Source organism: Pan paniscus, chromosome 23 (genome assembly GCF_029289425.2).
Source record: "Pan paniscus chromosome 23, NHGRI_mPanPan1-v2.0_pri, whole genome shotgun sequence".
In the NCBI taxonomy this organism is placed as follows: Eukaryota; Metazoa; Chordata; class Mammalia; order Primates; family Hominidae; genus Pan; species Pan paniscus.
The window spans coordinates 31,106,764-31,125,405 of NC_085927.1; the positions used below are offsets into that span (position 1 = coordinate 31,106,764).

Consider the following 18,642-nt stretch of genomic DNA (forward strand, 5'->3'; position numbering starts at 1 on the left):
TAGTGGGAGGGAATGGCAAAGGCACCACAGGCAGAGGGAACAGCCTGGGCACAGTGGGGGGTGTGATGTGGCACAGCACTGATTGTGGGAAGCGAGGGATGTGGGAGATGAGGCTTCAGGTAGTCAGAGGGAGGTTGAGGCAAAGCCTCACCTGCATGCTCTAGATGAGGTCCAATTCCTGGTACCCAGCTTCCTAGCCCCGTGATGGGCCACTTCTCCCAGGGCCACAGTTTTCTCTCCTATCAAATAGAACATGTTAGCACTGCTCTATGGTGCCAATGAAGGGTATAAGTGTCCAGTGCCCATTTCCTGCCCCAGCAAAGGCACTTTCTTTCCCTTGTCCTCTTGCCTACTGGGGAACTCCTTCCATCCCTGGTTCCTCCCCCAGCTTCTGCGAGGCCCCTCCTCTGAGCCCCCACACCTCATCAAACCCTCAACACCCTCTGGTGTTTTCCTTGGTGCCTCTTCAAGATGCTGTGAGCTCCTTGGGGGCAGGTGGTGCCTGTGTACCTCTTTTTTTTTTTTTTTTTTTTTTTGAGACGGAGTCTCGCTCTGTTGCCCAGGCTGGAATGCAGTGGTGCGATCTCGGCTCACTGCAAGCTCCACCTCCCGGGTTCACGCCATTCTCCTGCCTCAGTCTCCTGAGTACTGGTACTACAGGGGCCCACCACTGCGCCCGGCTAATTTTTTCTTTTTTTCTTTTTTTTTTTTTGAGACGGAGTCTCGCTCTGTCTCCCAGGCTAGAGTGCAGTGGCACAATCTCCGCTCACTGCAAACTCCGCCTCCCGGGTTCACGCCATTCTCCTGCCTCAGCCTCCCGAGTAGCTGGGACCACAAGCACCCACCACCACGCCCAGCTAATTTTTTGTGTTTTTAGTAGAGACGGGGTTTCACCATGTTAGCCAGGATGGTCTCGATCTCCTGACCTCATGATCTGCCTGCCTCGGCCTCCCAAAGTGCTAGGATTACAGGCGTGAGTCACCACGCCTGGCCTTTTTTTTTTTTTCTATTTTTAGTAGAGATGGGCTTTCCCTGTGGTCTTGATCTCCTGACCTCGTGATCCACCTGTCTCGGCCTCCCAAGGTGCTGGGATTACAGGCGTGAACCACCGCGCCTGGCCCTGTGTATCTCTTTTTCTGGACCTGGGCCCAAGGCCTAATAGGTGAGTGCCCAGGACTCCATGCTGACTGGAGGAAGGAACAGCATGTGGTCAATGTGAGCAGAAGGGCCTGGTAGTCCAGGAGAAGGAAGAAGCCACTTCTTTTCAAAAAAATTTATTGCCAGGCATGGCGGCTCACGCCTGTAATCCCAGCACTTTGGGAGGCCGAAGCGGGCAGATCAGGAGGTCAGAAGTTCGAGATCAGCCTGACCAACATGGTGAAACCCCATCTCTACTAAAAATGCAAAAATTAGCTGGGCATAGAGGCGCGCACGTGTAATCCCAGCTACTCGGGAGGCTGGGGCAGGAAAATCGCTCGAACCCAGGAGGCGGAGGTTGCAGTGAGCCGAGATTGCGCCACTGCACTCCAGCCTGGGCGACAGGGCAAGACTCCATCTCAAAAAAAAAAAAAAAAATTTATTACTGGCCGGGTGTGGTGGGTCACGCCTATAATCCCAGCACTTTGGGAGGCGAAGGCGGGTGGATCACGAGGTCAGGAGATCGAGACCATCTTGCCTAACACAGTGAAACCCCATCTCTACTAAAAATACCAAAAAAAAAAAAAAAAAAAAAATTAGCCGGGCGTGGTGGCGGGCTCCTGTAGTCCCAGCCACTCAGGAGGCTGAGGCAGGAGAATGGCGTGAACCCGGGAGGCGGAGGTTGCAGTGAGCGGAGATCGCGCCACAGCACTCCAGCCTGGGCGAAGAGCGAGACTCCGTCTCAAAAAAAAAAAAATTATTAATTATTTATTTTATTTTGAGATGGACTCTCACTCTGACACCCAGGTTGGAGTGCAATGGCGTGATCTCGGCTCACTGCAACCTCCACCTCCCGGGTTCGAGCGATTCTCCCGCCTCAGCCTCCCAAGTAGCTGGGACTATAGGCGCCCTCCACCACACCCAGCTAATTTTTGTATTTTTAGTAGAGACGGCGTTTCACTATGTTGGCCAGGCTGGTCTCGAACTCCTGACCTTGTGATCCGCCTGCCTCAGCTTCCCAAAGTGCTGGGATTACAGGTGTGAGCCACTGCACCTGGCCTATTTATTTTTGTGGATATGGTGGTCTTTCTATGTTGCCCAGGCTGGTCTTGAACTCCGGGCCTCAAGTAATTCTCCCGCCTCAGCCTCCTAAAGTGCTGGGATTATAGGTGTGAGACTGTACCCAGCCAAAAAAGTCTACTTCTTTTTTTCTTTTCCTTTCTTTCTTTCTTTTTTTTTTTTTTTTTTTGAGACACGGTCTCACTCTTTCACACAGGCTTGAGTGCAGTAGCACGATCACGGCTCACTGTAGTGTCAATCTCCCAGGCCCAAGTGATCCTCTCACTTCAGCCTCCCAAGTAGCTAGAATTACTTGGCCATCACACCTGGCTAATTCTTTTTTTATTTTTTGTTGAGACGGGGTCTCCCTATGTTGCCCAGGATGGTCTCAAACTCTTGGGCTCAAGCAATCCTCCTGCCTTGGCCTCCCCAAAGGCTAGGATTACAGGCATGAGTCACCACAAGGTTACTTCTGATGGGAGGCTTGGGGAGATGGCACAGAAAGGATAGGTCTGTATGAACAAGGTTTGGCTGAGTGGAGGGGATCGGGTATGACTAGAAGCCAGGCCTGCTAGAGGGAGCAATGAAGGTTTTAGAGCAGGAGAGGGGCCCCAAAGGCCAGGCAGCCCTTCCACTGGGACTGGGTACGTTTCCTGAGTGCTTGTTTAGTAAAAGCACTTTGTAGCTCAGCGGCTTGACCCCCCACCTGCAAAGTGCAAGGGAGTCATCTTGCAGGCAGCGGTGAGGATGTAAGAAGATGCCATGGCAAAGGCTAGTCCTTGACACTGAGCCTCTGATGATCCCACTCTGTATTCTCAGCTTAGCACATCCGGGTCAAAGGTATGAATTGTGCTTCCTCAACTGGCTTGGAATTTCTCAGCGTAAGCATCCCTTTCCTCCGTAATTCTCCACAGAGGAAAGCAGTTCCCAATATAGCTATGTTTTTTCTTTGTCCTGGGCCCAGTAAGGGCAGGTTCTGTGCTCACAGTAGACCCCAGAGTCAGTCCCAGACTTCTAAGTCCCACCATGACCCTAGAGATCTGATGGGGTCCCTCATACATACGCTGAATGTGTATTTAACACCCAGTGTACTGGCCTTGGGGGAGGTAAAAGGCAGGCAGAATCGCTGATCACATGAGGCTCGTCATCTAGTTTCTCCCTCCTTTACTGTGTCAAGCCTGGGCTCCCAAGATGAGTGTGAGGCCAGCCTTATTCCAGGATATATATATCTATATATATATATATTTGAGACGGAGTCTTGCTGTGTTACCCAGGCTGGAGTGCTGTGGCGCGATCTCCGCTCACTGCAAGCTCTGCCTCCTGGGTTCACGCCATTCTCCTGCCTCAGCCTCCCGAGTAGGTGGGACTACAGGCTCCCACCACCACGCCGGGCTAATTTTTTGTATTTTTAGTAGAGATGGGGTTTCACGGTGTTAGCCAGGATGGTCTCGATCTCCTGACCTCGTGATCCGCCCACCTCGGCCTCCCAAAGTGCTGGGATTACAGGTGTGAGCCACCGCACCCGGCCCCAGGATATATTATTTCCAGTTCCCTTTCCTTCTCTCCTTTCAGGAGAAACCCACTGTTCTTAGAAATGGAGAAAAATGTCCAGGCCCAGTGACTCACACCTATAATCCCAGCACTTTGGGAGGCCAAGGTGGGTGGATCACTTGAGGTCAGGAGTTCAAGACCATCCTGGCCAAAAATGCTAAAACCCTGTCTCTACTAAAAATACAAAAATTAGCTGGGCATGGTGGCAGGTGCCTGTAATCTATGCTACTCAGGAGGCGGAGGCAGGAGAATCACTTGAACCCGGGAGGCAGAGGTTACAGTGAGCTGAGATCATGCCATTTTGCACTCCACCCTGGGTGACAGAGTGAAACTGTGTCTCAAAAAAAAAAAAAAAAAAAAAAGAGTAAAACTCCTTAAGAAGGTCTGAGTATATTCTGAAGCTATGTTCTTCTCTCTGCATTGCTACCTGAGGTCCAAACCACTGTCACCTCTTTGCCTGAATGATTGCAACCGGTTTCCAAGTGGCCCCTGCTCCCCTTCTTATCCTCTTACTCACCTCCATTCCCCATTTTCCAACCAGAGTACTCCTTTTTTTTTTTTTTTTTTTTTTTTTAAATGGAGTCTCACTCTGTCGCCCAGGCTGGAGTGCAGTGGCGCGGTCTTGGCTCACTGCAACCTCTGCCTCCCAGGTTCAAGCGATTCTCCTGCCTCAGCATCCAGAGTAGCTGGGATTACGTTCGCCCACCACCACCACACCTGGCTAATTTTTGTATTTTTAGTAGAGACGGAGTTTCACCATGTTGGTCAGGCTGGTCTTAAACTCCTGACCTCAAGTGATCCACCCCCCTCAGCCTCCCAAAGTGCTGGGATTACAGGCGTCAGCCACTGCGCTGAGCCCCAAAGTACTCTTTAAAACATGCGTCTCAGCCCAGGTGTGGTGGCTCATGCCTGTAATCCCACCACTTTGGGAGGTTGCGGCGGGAGGACTGCTTGAGCTCAGGAGTTTGAGACCAGCCTGGGCAAGACAGTGAGACTTCATTTCTACAAAAAATAATAAAAACTTAGCAGGGTGTGGTGGAACGTGCCTGTAGTCCCAGTTAATTGGGAGGCGAAGCAGGAGGATCCCTTGAGCCTAGGAGGTCGAGGCGGCAGTGAGCTGTTATCGTGCCACTGTACTCCAGCCTGGGTGACAGATCAAGACTCTGTCTCAAAAAAAAAAAAAAAAAAATCATCTGACCATGGGGTCAATACTCATATCTATCAAAGACCTCTCACAGCACATGGAATAGAAACCAACTCCTCCCCTTTCTACAAGACCCTCCATGGTCTGTCCCCTGCCTCCCTCCCACCCTATAATCCTTTTACTCCATTCTGGACACTGAGACAGCCTCATGGTCTTTGCCAGTGCTGCTTCCTCTGCTTGAAACATTCTCCTCCAGTCCTCCCAGCTGTTCCTTCCCATTTTCCAGGTCCCAGCGTTGGCTTTGGAGCCAGCAGCCCACCTGTGACAGGAGCCTGGCTCTGCTCCTAGCTGGCCGTGTGACCTTGGGCAAGTCACTGGCTTCTTCTGTGCTTCTGTTTATTGTGAAATGAGGATGTTAATGCTAACGTATCCCAGAGGATGGTTTCAAGGATTAAAGAAAATAAAGCACTAGAGAGAGGTCTGGCACTTAGTAGGGCCATTTCCTCAATTTGGCTTCCTTGACCTCTCAAAGTATGTCCCCACAGTCACTTTCCTATTACCCAGTTTTCTTCACAGAGCTTGGCAGTGTGAAATAACCTTGGTTATTCAACTTTTTTTTTCCCCCAAGACGGAGTCTTCCTCTGTCACCCAGGCTGGAGTGTAGTGGCAAGATCTCGGCTCACTGCAACCTCTGCCTCCCGGGTTCAAGCGATTCTCCTGCCTCAGCCTCCTGAGTAGCAGAGATTACAGGCGCCCGCCACCACGCCTGGCTAATTTTTTGCATTTTTAGTAGAGACCGGGTTTCACCACGTTGGCCAGGCTGGTCTCGAACTCCTGACCTCGTGATCCACCCGCCTCAGTCTCCCAAAGTGCTGGGATTACAGGCGTGAGCCCCCGTGCCTGGTCAACTATTTTATGCAATCAATATTTATTATGCTCCTACTATGTGCCAGGCACTGGTTGTAACTGCCATCTGATTGGACGATCCGTAAACGCTGAGGCCCAGTCTGTGCGGTTCACTTGCGTTCCTCCACGCGGCCCCCAGCACAGTGGGAAGCACACAGTAGGTGCTCCGCTCTGCTCCTGTGCCCCGCCCCGCGGCCCCTCCCCCGCTCCAGGAAGTGCGGGGGCTCCAGCCGCCCGGCCGGCCGCGATGCATTCTGGGGAAGGAGCAGCACCAAATCCAAGATGGCGGCCAGCAGGAGGCTGATGAAGGTAAAAGCCATTCTCTGGCAGCGGCCGGGCGTGGGGCGGCGTCCCAGGCTCCGGATCCCCGAGGCAGCCGGCGGCTTCTCAGGGCGCTGCCGTCTGGCTCCCTGCCCTACACGGCCTCGTCGGTTCCCTGGGCCGCGCGCAGGCTCAAGGTGCTAACGGGGCTGGCCTAGGCCGCAGCCTGGGCGGGAGCGCAAGGCCGCGCTGGGAGCCGCTGTCGGCCCCTCAGCCCGGCCCGGGGCGTTCACGCCACTCTCTTGGCCGCGTCCCCCTGTCGCGGAGGCCGCGCTCCGATCCGAGGGCGTCGTTCATGTGAGAGCCCGGTTGGGAGGCTCCAAACCGGGCGCCTTCGGGGAAGGCCCGAGCGCCGGAGCCCCTGCCCGGAGCCCGCGCCGCGGAACCGCCCCGCCCTGGGCCGCAGCGCGCCGGGCTTGCAGCTCCGCTTGGCCCGGCCGCAGCTCGGGAGTCTGGGAGGTTCGGGCTAGGAAAGAGAGAAGGAGGCCAGGCGGCCAAAGTTAGGTCAGTTTGTTGGTGGGTCGTTTGGAATTGCGCTGGGTCCTAGCAAACTGTCGCCTTGTGACTGCAGAGTCACACAGCGGGTAAGTTCCAACTCCAGGAAGGCCTGAGGTCGGCCCCGATCGCGGCGCGGTTCTGCTTCCCTCTCCTCCACTCAGTCATCCCGATCTCCCTTCCCTGATAAAGTGCCATTTTTGGGGGGATAACGGTTGATTTCAGTCGTTCGAATCAAAACGGGCCAAAGTTTATAATAACTTGGTACTTTGGATCTTGAATGCAGCAGGGAGCTTTCTCGCTAATTGGCACCTTTTGGTGAGGAACACATGCTAAATTGGCTTAGTACTTTTGCTAGTGGATTTGCCAAGGTCCTCCGTAGCCCACCCCGCCAGCATCTGTGAGTCGGCAGCTGGGTAGTGCTGCCGGCCTGCAACGGGCCGGAAATTAAAATAAGGCCCAGGAGCCAGTTTCCTGAGGGGAGATAAAGAGCTGGGGTTCGTTCTGGGCAGAGCAGTGCTTGGTAGAGCTAGACATTGAACTTGGAGCCACAGTCTCTGAGCCTTCCCTCCGTCCCTGGGAACGTTTCCTTTCTTTTGTTCCCTAAGGGCTAGAGAGGACATTAACTTTATAAAACTGGAGTGGAAGTGGGCACAAAAGAACAGTCAGAGGACTTCAGACCTCTCCTCATCTCTTAAGCTAGTGACACCACCATTCACCAGATAAGGGGTCGGTTAATGGCTTTCTTTCCTACCCTACTCCCAGGTGCAGTCGTCCATTAACCCTTGTGGATTTAAATTTAGAAAGATTTCTGGAGTGCAGGCCGGGCGCGATGGCTCACGCCTGTAATCCCAGCACTCCTGGGAGGCCGAGGCGGGCGGATCACTTGAGGTCAGGAGTTCAAGACCAGCCTGGCCAACATGGTGAAACCCTATCTCTACTAAAAATATAAAAATTAGCTGGGCGTGGTTGCATTTGCCTGTAATCTCAGCTACCCGGGAGGCTGAGGTGGAAGAGTCGCTTGAACCCGGCAGATGGAGGTTGCAGTGAGCCAAGTTTGCACCACTGCACTCCAGCCAGGGCGACAGAGTGAGACTCCATGTCAAAAAAAAAAAAAAAAAAGATTTCTGGAGTGCATGCCTTGCTTTCTAATGTTACTGAAATTACTCTGAATCTATATTCTCATCTCTCAGATGCCCTCCCAAGTGCTCTCCTCCCCAGACTACCCCTGACGGACACCGGAGTTCTTTTAAAGCAGATAACTCAATTCTTTCACTCCTGTTAAAAACCTCTATGGTCTTATTGTCCTCAGCAGTTAATCCTAACCTCTTACTTGGCATGCAGGACCTTTCTGAGACTGGCTGAAAGCAATCCCTTGAGCCTCACCTCCTGCCCTTTGGTTTCCCACAATTCTTGCACCTAATCACAGTAGCTACTATTTTTCAAGCTTTTACTTCGTGCTTTATATGCATGATCATGTTTAATCCTTCCTGTGAAGTAGACATTGTGATTTCCATTTTGTCGATGAGAAAAGATTCTTTGGCTTGCCCAGGGTTACCTAGCTAGGGAGAGTGAGTTGTGATCGAATTCGGTTCTTTCTCCAAAGCAAAGTCTCCTGCTCTTACTTGCTGTCTGATGTCCCTTTGCACGTGTTGTTTGCTCTACCCAAGAAAAGCTGCCTTCTCCTCATTTCTCCCTTCCAGAGAAGTCCCAGGTTCAACTCCAGTGCCAACTACTCTGTGAGCCCGTGCTCCCACATCCCCCTTCAGAATGTGTTGTTTCCTCCTTTGTGTGACCACAGCGCTTTCTTTATATTTCTCTTTGAGCACTTGTCACAATCTCTTTGTGTTACAGACTTGTCTTTCCTGTACTGGGTTCTGAGATCCCGAAGGGCAGGGATCTTGACCTAATTCATCCTGGTAGCCCCCTAGCCTATCCCAGTTGACCCAGTTTGGAATCTCCAGGCTCTCAGGGGTCTAAGAGGGGACTTATTATGGTTTTAAAATTATTACTCTGTTTCTAAAAAAACAACAGACCTTGGAAAAAAATTGTAACATTAACTGAGTATTTATTAAATATTAGGTTATTTACGTAAGTCATCTTTTCAACGCTCAAAGTTAGTGTATTGTCATTTGTATTTTTTATAAATGAGGACATTGTGAGGTTAAGTAGGTTAAGGGAGTTACCTAAGGTAGAATTGTAGAACGTGGTGGGGAGAGAGAAGACGCTGACTCTTCCTGGCTCCAGGACCCAAATTCCATGCCTCTTATCAGGCTGTCTTTCTTACTCAAAGGCTGCATGGAGCGGTGTGTTGTTTCTTAAGTTGAGGATGGAAAGGCTTTCAGTTCACTAGGGGAACACCAGTTATGTAATGCTGATCATTGGCTGTGAAAATCAATGTTTAAGACTGTTTTTTTTTTCTTTTAAAGGAAGAAAAATTATTGATACAAGTTGATAAACAGTCTTTTCAGTACGTAGGGTGGTAATAAAGTGATTTTCGTTGGTGAAAAGTTGGGGCTTAGTGCATGGAACAGTGCCTTAGGCATAGCAATCTAGCAAATGTTGAATGATCAAATTAATTACATCTTAAAGAACTTTAGATTTCTGTTAAAAATGTTTTCTAGGACATTCCACAGCAAAGATTTCTTTGTAACAATGGACTGTTTGCAGATAGTGTAAAACACATTATTAAAAGTAGAGTGATTTACATATACTACACTGAGAAGTTATTTTAGGCAAAGTGAGTATGATAAAGTCTTTTATTTCAAAAGCACTTGCCAGGAGGATTAACCTCTTTTAGAACCCTTTTTAGGAATTACAGTGTTAATAAAACATTAAGTACATTTTAATTTGCAAGCAGCTAATTTAGCATTGTTGGCTACAACCAGATTGTAACCATTGCTTCAATCAGGATGGGGAAATTGCTGCAAAAGCCAAAAGTGAAACCTTTATGTGTGGCTTAGGCAACTGATTGCCATCTGATCATTTCTTTGCAGCTTCACACTGCACACATTTCCCCTAAGGGCCCTCCTGTTGAGTAGCTTCCCAGAAGGGCTTTTCTCAGAGGGGAAATCTGTGGATTTAGAGGGGTGTGTGTGTAATGTCTTATTACTTATCATGACATAACTGTTGAGTTAAGGAGTTTCGCTCTTGTTGCCCAGGCTTCAGCGCAATGGCACGATCTCTGTGCACTACAACCTCTGCCTCCCAGGTTCAAGCGATTCTCCTGCCTCAGCCTCCCAAGTAGCTGATACTATAGGTGTGCACCACCACTCCCTGCTAATTTTGTATTAGAAAGGAGGTTTCACCATGTTTGCCACGCTGGTCTCTAACTCCTAACCTCAGGTGATCTGCCCGCTGAGGCCTCCCGAAGTGCTGGGATTACAGGTGTGAGCCACTGCGCCCAGCCTAATGCTATGTAAAAATGTTCACTCAGAACTTCATATTGTTATTTCTCCCAGTTCATAGTCATAGTAGGAGGAACCTCTAAAAGTTCATTCCTTGGGTTTCGTTGTATTAAGCAGTGAGGTAGTTTGCTTTTGAGTATAGGTTTAGATTCTGAGGTTGGATGATTAAGGAGATAGAGCAATGAGTATGTCACATGTTTCAGGAGGTGAGGGGAGTTTTATATGTGAGGTTATGCCAGTGTAAATGTCCTGAATCCACTGAGGCTTTGTGAATTGAGAAAAACGTTGCGTCTTTTTTTCTAAATTCATGCATTCCAGTAAGTTGGGACTGTTTCAGCCTCCCTTAATGGTATTCTTTGTAAATGTTTGGGACAGGTGATGGGAAGGAGTATACTCAATTATTGCAACATTTGGGACCTTTTAAGGTATTTACTAGAAAACTCTGAGGCAGGCCAGGCGTGGTGGCTCACACCTGTAATCCCAGCACTTTGGGAGGCCGAGCTGGGCGGATCATGAGGTCAGGAGTTCGAGACCAGCCTGGCCAACATAGTGAAACCCCCGTCTCTACTAAAAATCCAAAAAATTAGCTGGGCGTGGTGGCGGGTGCCTGTAATCCCAGCTACTCGGGAGGCTGAGGCAGGAGAATTGCTTGAACCCGGGAGGCAGAGGTTGCGGTGAGCCGAGATTGTGTCATTGCATTCCAGTGCGAGACTCCGTCTCAAAAAAAAAAAAAAAAAGAAAACCCTGAGACAAAAACTCTTGTCTCAGGGTACTGGGGCCTTTTCTGATCTTGTTAAAACTCTAAATTAGGAGACTGTTGCTTTAAAATTTTATTATAAGAGGACACTTGAAAGTATTCTCATTTTATTGGAACATTTATTACGTTTAAAATATTTCTATATTCTTTGCTACAGCAGTAAATGTGAGAGCCACATTTCTTTGCAGCTTCACACTGCACACACTTCACACTGCACACACTGTGCACATTAGAGAGCCACAGAGACGTTCCTCCTGAGCCAGACTCCAACCACTTCCAGAGTTTTCTTGGGAACAGCACATAGATCTGTAGGCATCTAAGTCTTAGCTCCTCCTGTGACTCTCTCCCTCTGGCCCCATGCATCTCCTCCTGTCCCACCTTAGTTAATGGTTCACTTGTCTACTCAGTTGCTCAAGGAAAAAACGCCAGCGGAGCCCTTCTCGGCTCTTCCTCCCTTGTCTAGTCACCTGGCGGATTCTGCTGAACTATGCCTTCAGTCTCTCTTCTCTGCCTGTCTTCTCTCCATCCCCACTCTCACTCCCAATGCCACTGCCACTCCCACTGCCTCAGTTCAGGCCATCCCTGTTTGTGGTAGACACCTGCATCGAGCTCCTTAATGGTTCGTCTAAACTCCTTACTGGTCAGCGCACTCTCTGTCCCACACTACTCCTAACCAGCAGTGCATCAGAGTAATGTGTGGTGTGGTGTGGTGTGCAGTAGAGAAGTGCACATGACCAGGCCCTGCTCTCAGAGATTGGAGCAGAATTTAGTAGGGTGAGGATGAGGCTGGGACTCTGGATTACAAGTGCACATTCCTTAGCTTTTTCCTTCAAGGTCTTGTCTCACCAGCCTTGTCTCTCCCCACTTGCCCGTTGAGTCCCCTAAAAACAGCATGCTTTGCACACACACTCTGGATCTCGTGATTGGCATCCCTGTCTCTTCTCTGTACCAGGGTAACTTTTTGACCTTTGAGACTCAGCTCAAGGGGCAATTCCTCTGCCCTTGAGGAGCTCAACAAAGGAGAAAAATGGCACGTACCTGGAACAAAGAAATCCTGGGCTGGCCACTGTGTGCTAGATGTCTGCCACCTGAATAATGGCTTGCAGGAGAGGGAAAGACCCCCTCTGACACTGAGGAGGAGGTCGAACTTGGCCTGGCCCTTTAAGCACGAGTAGGGTTTCAGCAGTTGAAGAAGAGGGACTGGGTGGCCAGTGAGGTTGAGTCTCTCTCATCCCTCAGGAGGGCTGTGGGCAGTGCCTATGGGAAATGCTTTGAGGAGCCCCAGAGACCATCTGCCTATTCCCCAGTGCTGCTTGCGTCTGACCTTGTGCCGTCCCGCTTTGGGTTTTAGTTAGGCCAGCCCCTGAGATGCTTTCCAGAAGTGTTGAGGCATTGGCTTGATTTTACCCCAGATTGGCATGTCCAGTGCACCTGGTTCCTCCAGAGCTAGGAGACCTCCCTCTGCCAGGCCAGCCTTGGAGGGTGAGCTACCTCTCTATAGAGGGGTCACTGAGGGCAGTGCTGATGGATTTAAGGACAGGTGGCAGAGATGCCATAGCCTTTAGGTTGAGGGGCCAGATCTACATATCTCCTGGATGCTACAGCTATTCAGGAGAAGTGGCATGCCACTCACTCAGAAAGGGCTTTGCATGTATCTCCTGTGGCCAGCTTCATCATGCCTGTTCTTGGGGGACATAAATAAGCCTAACCTCCCCAAGCCCCTCCACCCCTATAAGAAAGGGAGGAAGGGGCTTTTGCTCAGAGCAAAGCTGTTTAGAGGAAGACTACAGCATAGCAGTTAAAAGCTCAGGTTCTGGAGTTTCAATCCTGGGCCTGCCATGTCTTAGCTGAGTGACCCTGGGCAAGTTACTTTACCTCTCTGTGCCTTAGTTACTTCGTCTGTGTGTGAAGGTTAAATGAGTTAATATATACCAACTGCTTAGAAGAGTGCCTGGCATATAGTAAGTGTGAGCTACTTGTAGATATTATTATTGGGAATAACCAAGACATGTTCCAGGGCAGGGAGGTGACCAGCCTGACAGGAGGGGAGAATTTGGAGGAGTGATAGGAGATGGTATTGCAAAGGTGTTTTCGGGACAAGTTGGGGCCAGTCTGCCTGGACATACCCTCATCACTGAGAGCCCATTCTCTTACCTGTGGTATTCTCTTATTCTGTAGGTTGGAGAAAGAGTTACTGAGACAGCTGTGTGAATGTTTGTTTAAAAATGTTGGCTGGGGGCCAGGCGTGGTGGCTCATGCCTGTAATCCTAGCACCTTGGGAGGCCAAGGCGGGCGGATCATGAGGTCAGGAGATTGAGACCATCCTGGCCAACATGGTGAAACCCCATCTCTACCAAAAATACAAAAATTAACCAGGCCTGGTGGTGCGTGCCTGTAATCCCAGCTACTAGGGAGGGGGAGGCAGAAGAATTGCTTGAACCTGAGAGGCAGAGGTTGCAGCGAGCTGAGATCGTGCCACTGCACTCCAGCCTGGGTGACAGAGTGAGACTCTGTCTCAAAAAATGTTGGCCTGGCGCAGTAGCTCACACCTGTAATCCCAGCACTTTGGGAGGCTAAGGCAGGTGGATCACTTGAGGTCAGGAGTTCGAGACCAGCCTGGTCAACATGGTGAAACCCCGTCTCTACTAGAATCACAAAAAAATTAGCTGGGAGTGGTGGCACGTGCCTGTAATCCCAGCTACTCAGGAGGCTGAGGCAGGAGAATTGCTTGAACCCAGGAGGCAGAGGTTGCAGTGAGCCAAGATCATGCCACTGCACTCTGGCCTGGGCAACAGAGTAAGACTCCATCTCAAAAAAAAAAAAAAAAATGAAAAGGAAAAAGAAAAATGTTTACTTGGCTGGACGTGGTGGCTCACACCCGAATCCCAGCACGTTGAGAGGTCAAGGCGGGTGGATCACTTGAGGAGACCAGCGTGGGAATTTCATGACGAAACCCCATCTCTACTAAAAAAAAAAAAAAAAAAAAACAAAAATCAGCCGAGTGTGGTGGTGCATGCCTGTAATCCCAGCTACTCTGGAGGCTGAGGCAGGAGAATCGCTTGAATCCGGGAGGCGGAGGTTGCAGTGAGCTGAGATGGTGCCACTGCGCTCCAGCCTGGGTGATAGAGCGAGACTCTCGAAAGAAAAAAGAGAAAAGTTTACTTTTCCCAACAAAGTTGAATAGCTTTTTTTTTTTTTTTTTTTGGAGACGGAGTCTCACTCTGTCACCCAGGCTGGAGTGCAGTGGCGCCATCTCAGCTCACTGTAACCTCTGCCTCCCATGTTCAAGCCATTCCTCCTGCCTCAGCCTCCCGAGTAGCTGGAACTACAGATATGCGCCACCATACCCGGCTGATTTTTGTATTTTTAGTAGAGACGGGGTTTCTCCATTTCCCAGGCTGGTCTCGAACTCCTGCCCTCAGGCGATCCACCCACCTTAGCCTCCCAAAGGATTACAGGCGTGAGCCACTGTGCCCAGCTTAAAATTGAATAGCTCTTGAACTCAAAATTTGTCTTTCTAATATCTCAGAAATTTACCTTGCATATTGTAAACATCCAGTGTAGTGTGACAGTCACTGTGTCCAAAGATGAGCATAGGTGCTATGGAAGGCTCCCACAGGTGCTGAACTGGGGCAGGGGTGGAGGTTTGAAAGCAACTTTTTTTTTTTTTTTTTTTTTGAGGTGGAGTCTCGCTCTTTCACCCAGGCTGGAGTACAAAGGTGTGATCTTGGTTCACTGCAACCTCTGCCTCCCAGGTTCAAGCAATTCTTCTGCCTCAGCCTCCTGAGTAGCTGGGATTACAGGCGCACGCCACCACACCTGGCTAATTTTTGCATTTTTGGTTTTTTTTGGTTTTTTTTTGAGATGGAATCTTGCTCTGGCGCCCATGCTGGAGTGCAGTGGTGCGATCTCGGCTCACTGCAAGCTCCACCTCCCAGGTTCACGCCATTCTTCTGCCTCAGCCTCCCGAGTAGCCAGGACTACAAGTGCCCGCCACCATGCCCAGCTAATTTTTTTGTATTTTTAGTAGAGACGGGGTTTCACCATGTTAGTCAGGATGGTCTCGATCTCCTGACCTTATGATCCTCCCGCCTCGGTCTCCCAAAGTGCTGGGATTACAGGCGTGAGCCACCATGCCCGGCCCCCAATTTTTGTATTTTTAGTAGAGCTGGGGTTTCACCATGTTGGTTAGGCTGGTCTCAAACTCCTGACCTTGTGATCCGCCCACCTTGGCCTCCCAAAATTCTAGGATTACAGATGTGAGCCACTGCGCCTGGCCGAAAGCAACTCTTGATTGAGAAGCTGAGGTCTCAGATGTAATATTCTTGCTTCTTGTCTTCTCTTTCCTTTTTTTTTTTTTTTTTTTTTTTTTGAGACGCAGCCTCGCTCTGTTGCCCAAGCTGGAGTGCAGTGGCACGATCTTGGCTCACTGCAACCTTCACCTCTGGGTTCAAGCAATTCTCCCTGCCTCAGCCTCCTGAGTAGCTGGAATTACAGGCGTGTGCCACCATGCCTGGCTAATTTTTTTTTTTTTTTTGAGATGGAGTCTCGCTGTGTTGCCCAGGCTGGAGTGCAGTGGTACAGTCTTGGCTCACTGCAAGCTCCGCCTCCTGGGTTCACGCCATTCTCCTGCTTCACCCTCTCGAGTAGCTGGGACTACAGGCGCTCGCCACTACACCCAGCTAATCTTTTGTATTTTTAGTAGAAACGGGGTTTCACCGTGTTAGCCAGGATGGTCTCGATCTCCTGACTTCATGATCCACCCACCTTGGCCTCCCGAAGTGCTGGTATTACAGGCGTGAGCAGCCACTGTGCCTGGCCTAATTTTTGCATTTTTTAGTAGAGACGGGGTTTCACGGTGTTGGCCAGGCTGGTCGTGAACTCCTAACCTCAGGTGATCCGCCTGCCTCAGCCTCCCAAATAGCTGGGATTACAGGTGTGAGCTACCGTGCCCAGCCCTTGTCTTCTCTTTCAACCTTGAAGCAGAAAGTTAAGAAAGTTGCTTCTGGTGGCTGTGTAGTTTCTCCTTCTGACCCTTGCTGCACACATACTCTAGAATTCCAGAGCTGTGTGAGGGATCTTGGAAAGCAGACACCAGTGGCCTCTGTTTACAGATGAGGAGGCTGAAGTCAGTGGTGGAGCCAGGCCCAACATCAAGGTCCCCTGCTCTCTGGGCCTTGCTCCTGCTTTTTAGATGATTGCTTTTGGTCTTGAGGAAGGGACAAGATGGAGAGGAAGAGGGTTCATTTCAGATTCGGTGGCTGTTTGGGTTTTGTTTGTTTTGGTTTTTAACACTTCCAGGGCTGTGTTGATTATAGTTTTCTGTATTTCATTTTCTTGTCAGATTTTGTCCCCACTTTCCTAGCATAGGTAGGCAGAGCGGGGAACATTCTCTTTTGACAGCCCTTAGCCCAGCAGGCACATCTGCAACCAAAGCAGGTGCTAATGTCAAAGGGCTCATGGGCTAATGTCAGGGCTCATGTGATGCTCCATCTTTCTGAGAGGAGACCACCTGACTCACGGTGAGGGAGAGGGTGTAACTCAGAGGTTGAATAGCCTCTGAACCCGTCTGAGATGGCTTATAAAAAAGTGTTTCACACCAGCATGCCTCTCATTAAGAACAGTCAGCGGCCGGGCACGGTGGCTCAGGCCTGTAATCTCAGCACTTTGGGAGGCTGAGGTGGGAGGATCATGAGGTCAAGAGATCGAGACCATCCTGGCTAACACAGTGAAACCCTGTCTCTACTAAAAATACAAAAAAAAATTAGCCGGGCGTGGTGGTGGGTGCCTGTAGTCCCAGCTACTTGGGAGGCTGAGGCAGGAGAATGGCGTGAACCCGGGAGTCGGAGCTTGTAGTGAGCCGGGATTGCGCCACTGCACTCCAGCCTGGGTGACAGAGCAAGACTCTGTCTCGAAAGAAAAAAAAAAAAAGAACAGTCAGCATAAGAAAACCTAAGCTTCCTGAAGGATTCTCCACGAGTTTTACACAGGCAGTTCCCGTCGTGCCCATTTGTCCTGTGTCAGGCTTTGTGTGGTTGAGTCTGTTGTGGACAGACTTGAAGAGGTCAGTGTCCCAGCCCTCAAGGAGCTGTCAGTCTAGTAGGGGGGTGCTGGACTCTGGAGTTTGTAATGGAGGTCAGGAATGCCAGGCACACCCATGTACAGATGGACACGGAAACACCTTCCAGGAACGAGGCCCGGCAGCCAGAAGCTGGTGTCAAGGCCTGCTGAGTTGGAGCTTTGGCCATGCTTCCCCCATGCTTACTGTGGAGGCTGTGGGCAGTGCGTTCCTCTAAGCCTCTGTTGAGTGTTTTCTTTGTCATGTCCTCTTAGAATGACCATCTGAGAAGGAGTGTGCTGTAACCTCTGAGAAGCACTGTGCTGTGATAGAGTAAGAGTTCAGATGTAGATTTCTGCCTTTGACTCCTTAGTGTTGTGCCTTTTGAGCCTCAGTGCCCTGATTTGTCCAGCAGATGATGAGATGACTTCATAAAGTTATGATCATAGCTAAGTGTATTATTTATTTATTTATTTATTTTTTGAGATGGAGTTTCACTCTTGTCACCCAGGCTGGAGTGCAATGGTGTGATCTCGGCTCACTGCAACCTCTGCCTCCCAGGTTCACGCAATTCTCCTGCCTCAGCCTCCTGAGTAGCTGGGACTACAGGTGCCCGCCACCACGCCTGGCTAATTTTTGTATTTTTAGTAGAGACGGGGTTTCACCATGTTGGCCAGGATGGTCTCGAACTTCTGACCTCAGGTTATCCACCTGCCTCGGCCTCCCAAAGTGCTGGGATTACAGGCGTGAGCCACCATGCCCAGCCCCAGGTGTAATTAGTTACGATGATAACTAAATGTAAGATAGCTACCATACTGCTGACCTATGGAAGGGATGATGTCTTGGCATGGGTCCTGCCCCCTTAGCAATTTGAAATGAGAGAAATTGAAATGTAAGTTGAAATGAGAGAATTGCATTAGAAGGCCATGAGGCTTATGTTTAGATTTTCAGTATATTGAATTACATTTAAGTCATGATTTAGTGGCCAGGCACGGTGGCTCATGCCTATAATCCCAGCACTTAGGAAGGCTGAGGCAGGAGGATCACTTGAGCCTAGGAATTTGAGACCAGTCTGCCCAACATAGTGAGACCCTGTCTCTGCAAAAAATAAAATGATTAACTGGGCATATTGGCACATGCCTGTAGTCGCAGCTTCTCAGAAGGCTGAGGTGGGAGGATCACTTGAGCTCTGGAGGTTGAGACTGCAGTGAGCCGTGATCATGCCACTGCACTCCAGCGTCGGCAACAAAGCAAGACCCTGTCTCGGGGAAAAAAAAAGTCATGATTTTAGTGTCATTGCTAACGGTTGTCTTATGCAAGCTTGGAAAGTTTGCATTTCTGTTACAGTTATTTACTTTGATAGACCAGTTATACTGGAATTTGGTAGATTTAAGGCAGGTTTATGTAACTTTCCTCAGATGTCCAGCTCCATCTGCCAGGTTTTGTTTTGCCTGAGCAGTAGGAGCCTAGAAATATTCCTTGCACAACACAGGCACATAAAGACTAGCTGTGCAGGAATAGGGAAAATACTGAATATGTTCATGTTTTTGTTGATGTAAATATTGGTCAATACTATTCCAGAGCAAGCTAAGCCCTCCTGGGATCCCACAGAGTAAACAGGAAAACCTGCTCTGTCCGTTTCTAATGGGAGCATTAACTCACTGCTTTGGGTGGCTGAGATAGTCAAAAAAGAGCAATTTCAGTGCAGGTTCTAGTCCTGGGCGTGCTCTATACAAGTTCTTTGACTTGGACATCTCTGAGCCTTGGCTTTACCATCTGTGAAATGGGGCTAATATGCCCCACTTGC

General features: G+C 49.8%; 1 protein-coding gene across 2 annotated transcripts in view; it reads left to right on the forward strand.

The window, feature by feature from the left end:
- Positions 1-5,920: 5,920 nt before the first annotated feature.
- UBE2L3 (ubiquitin conjugating enzyme E2 L3) overlaps positions 5,921-18,642 on the forward strand; it is a 56,564-nt gene continuing 43,842 nt past the window's right edge. The window contains exon 1 of one of the 2 annotated variants that reach the window (XM_003807746.4): positions 5,921-6,106. In XM_003807746.4, coding sequence (XP_003807794.1) covers positions 6,080-6,106 — 27 coding nt within the window. In that variant the 5' untranslated portion in view covers positions 5,921-6,079. The remainder of the gene's footprint in view (positions 6,107-18,642) is intronic. The other variant, XM_034948809.3, reaches the window with a different exon arrangement.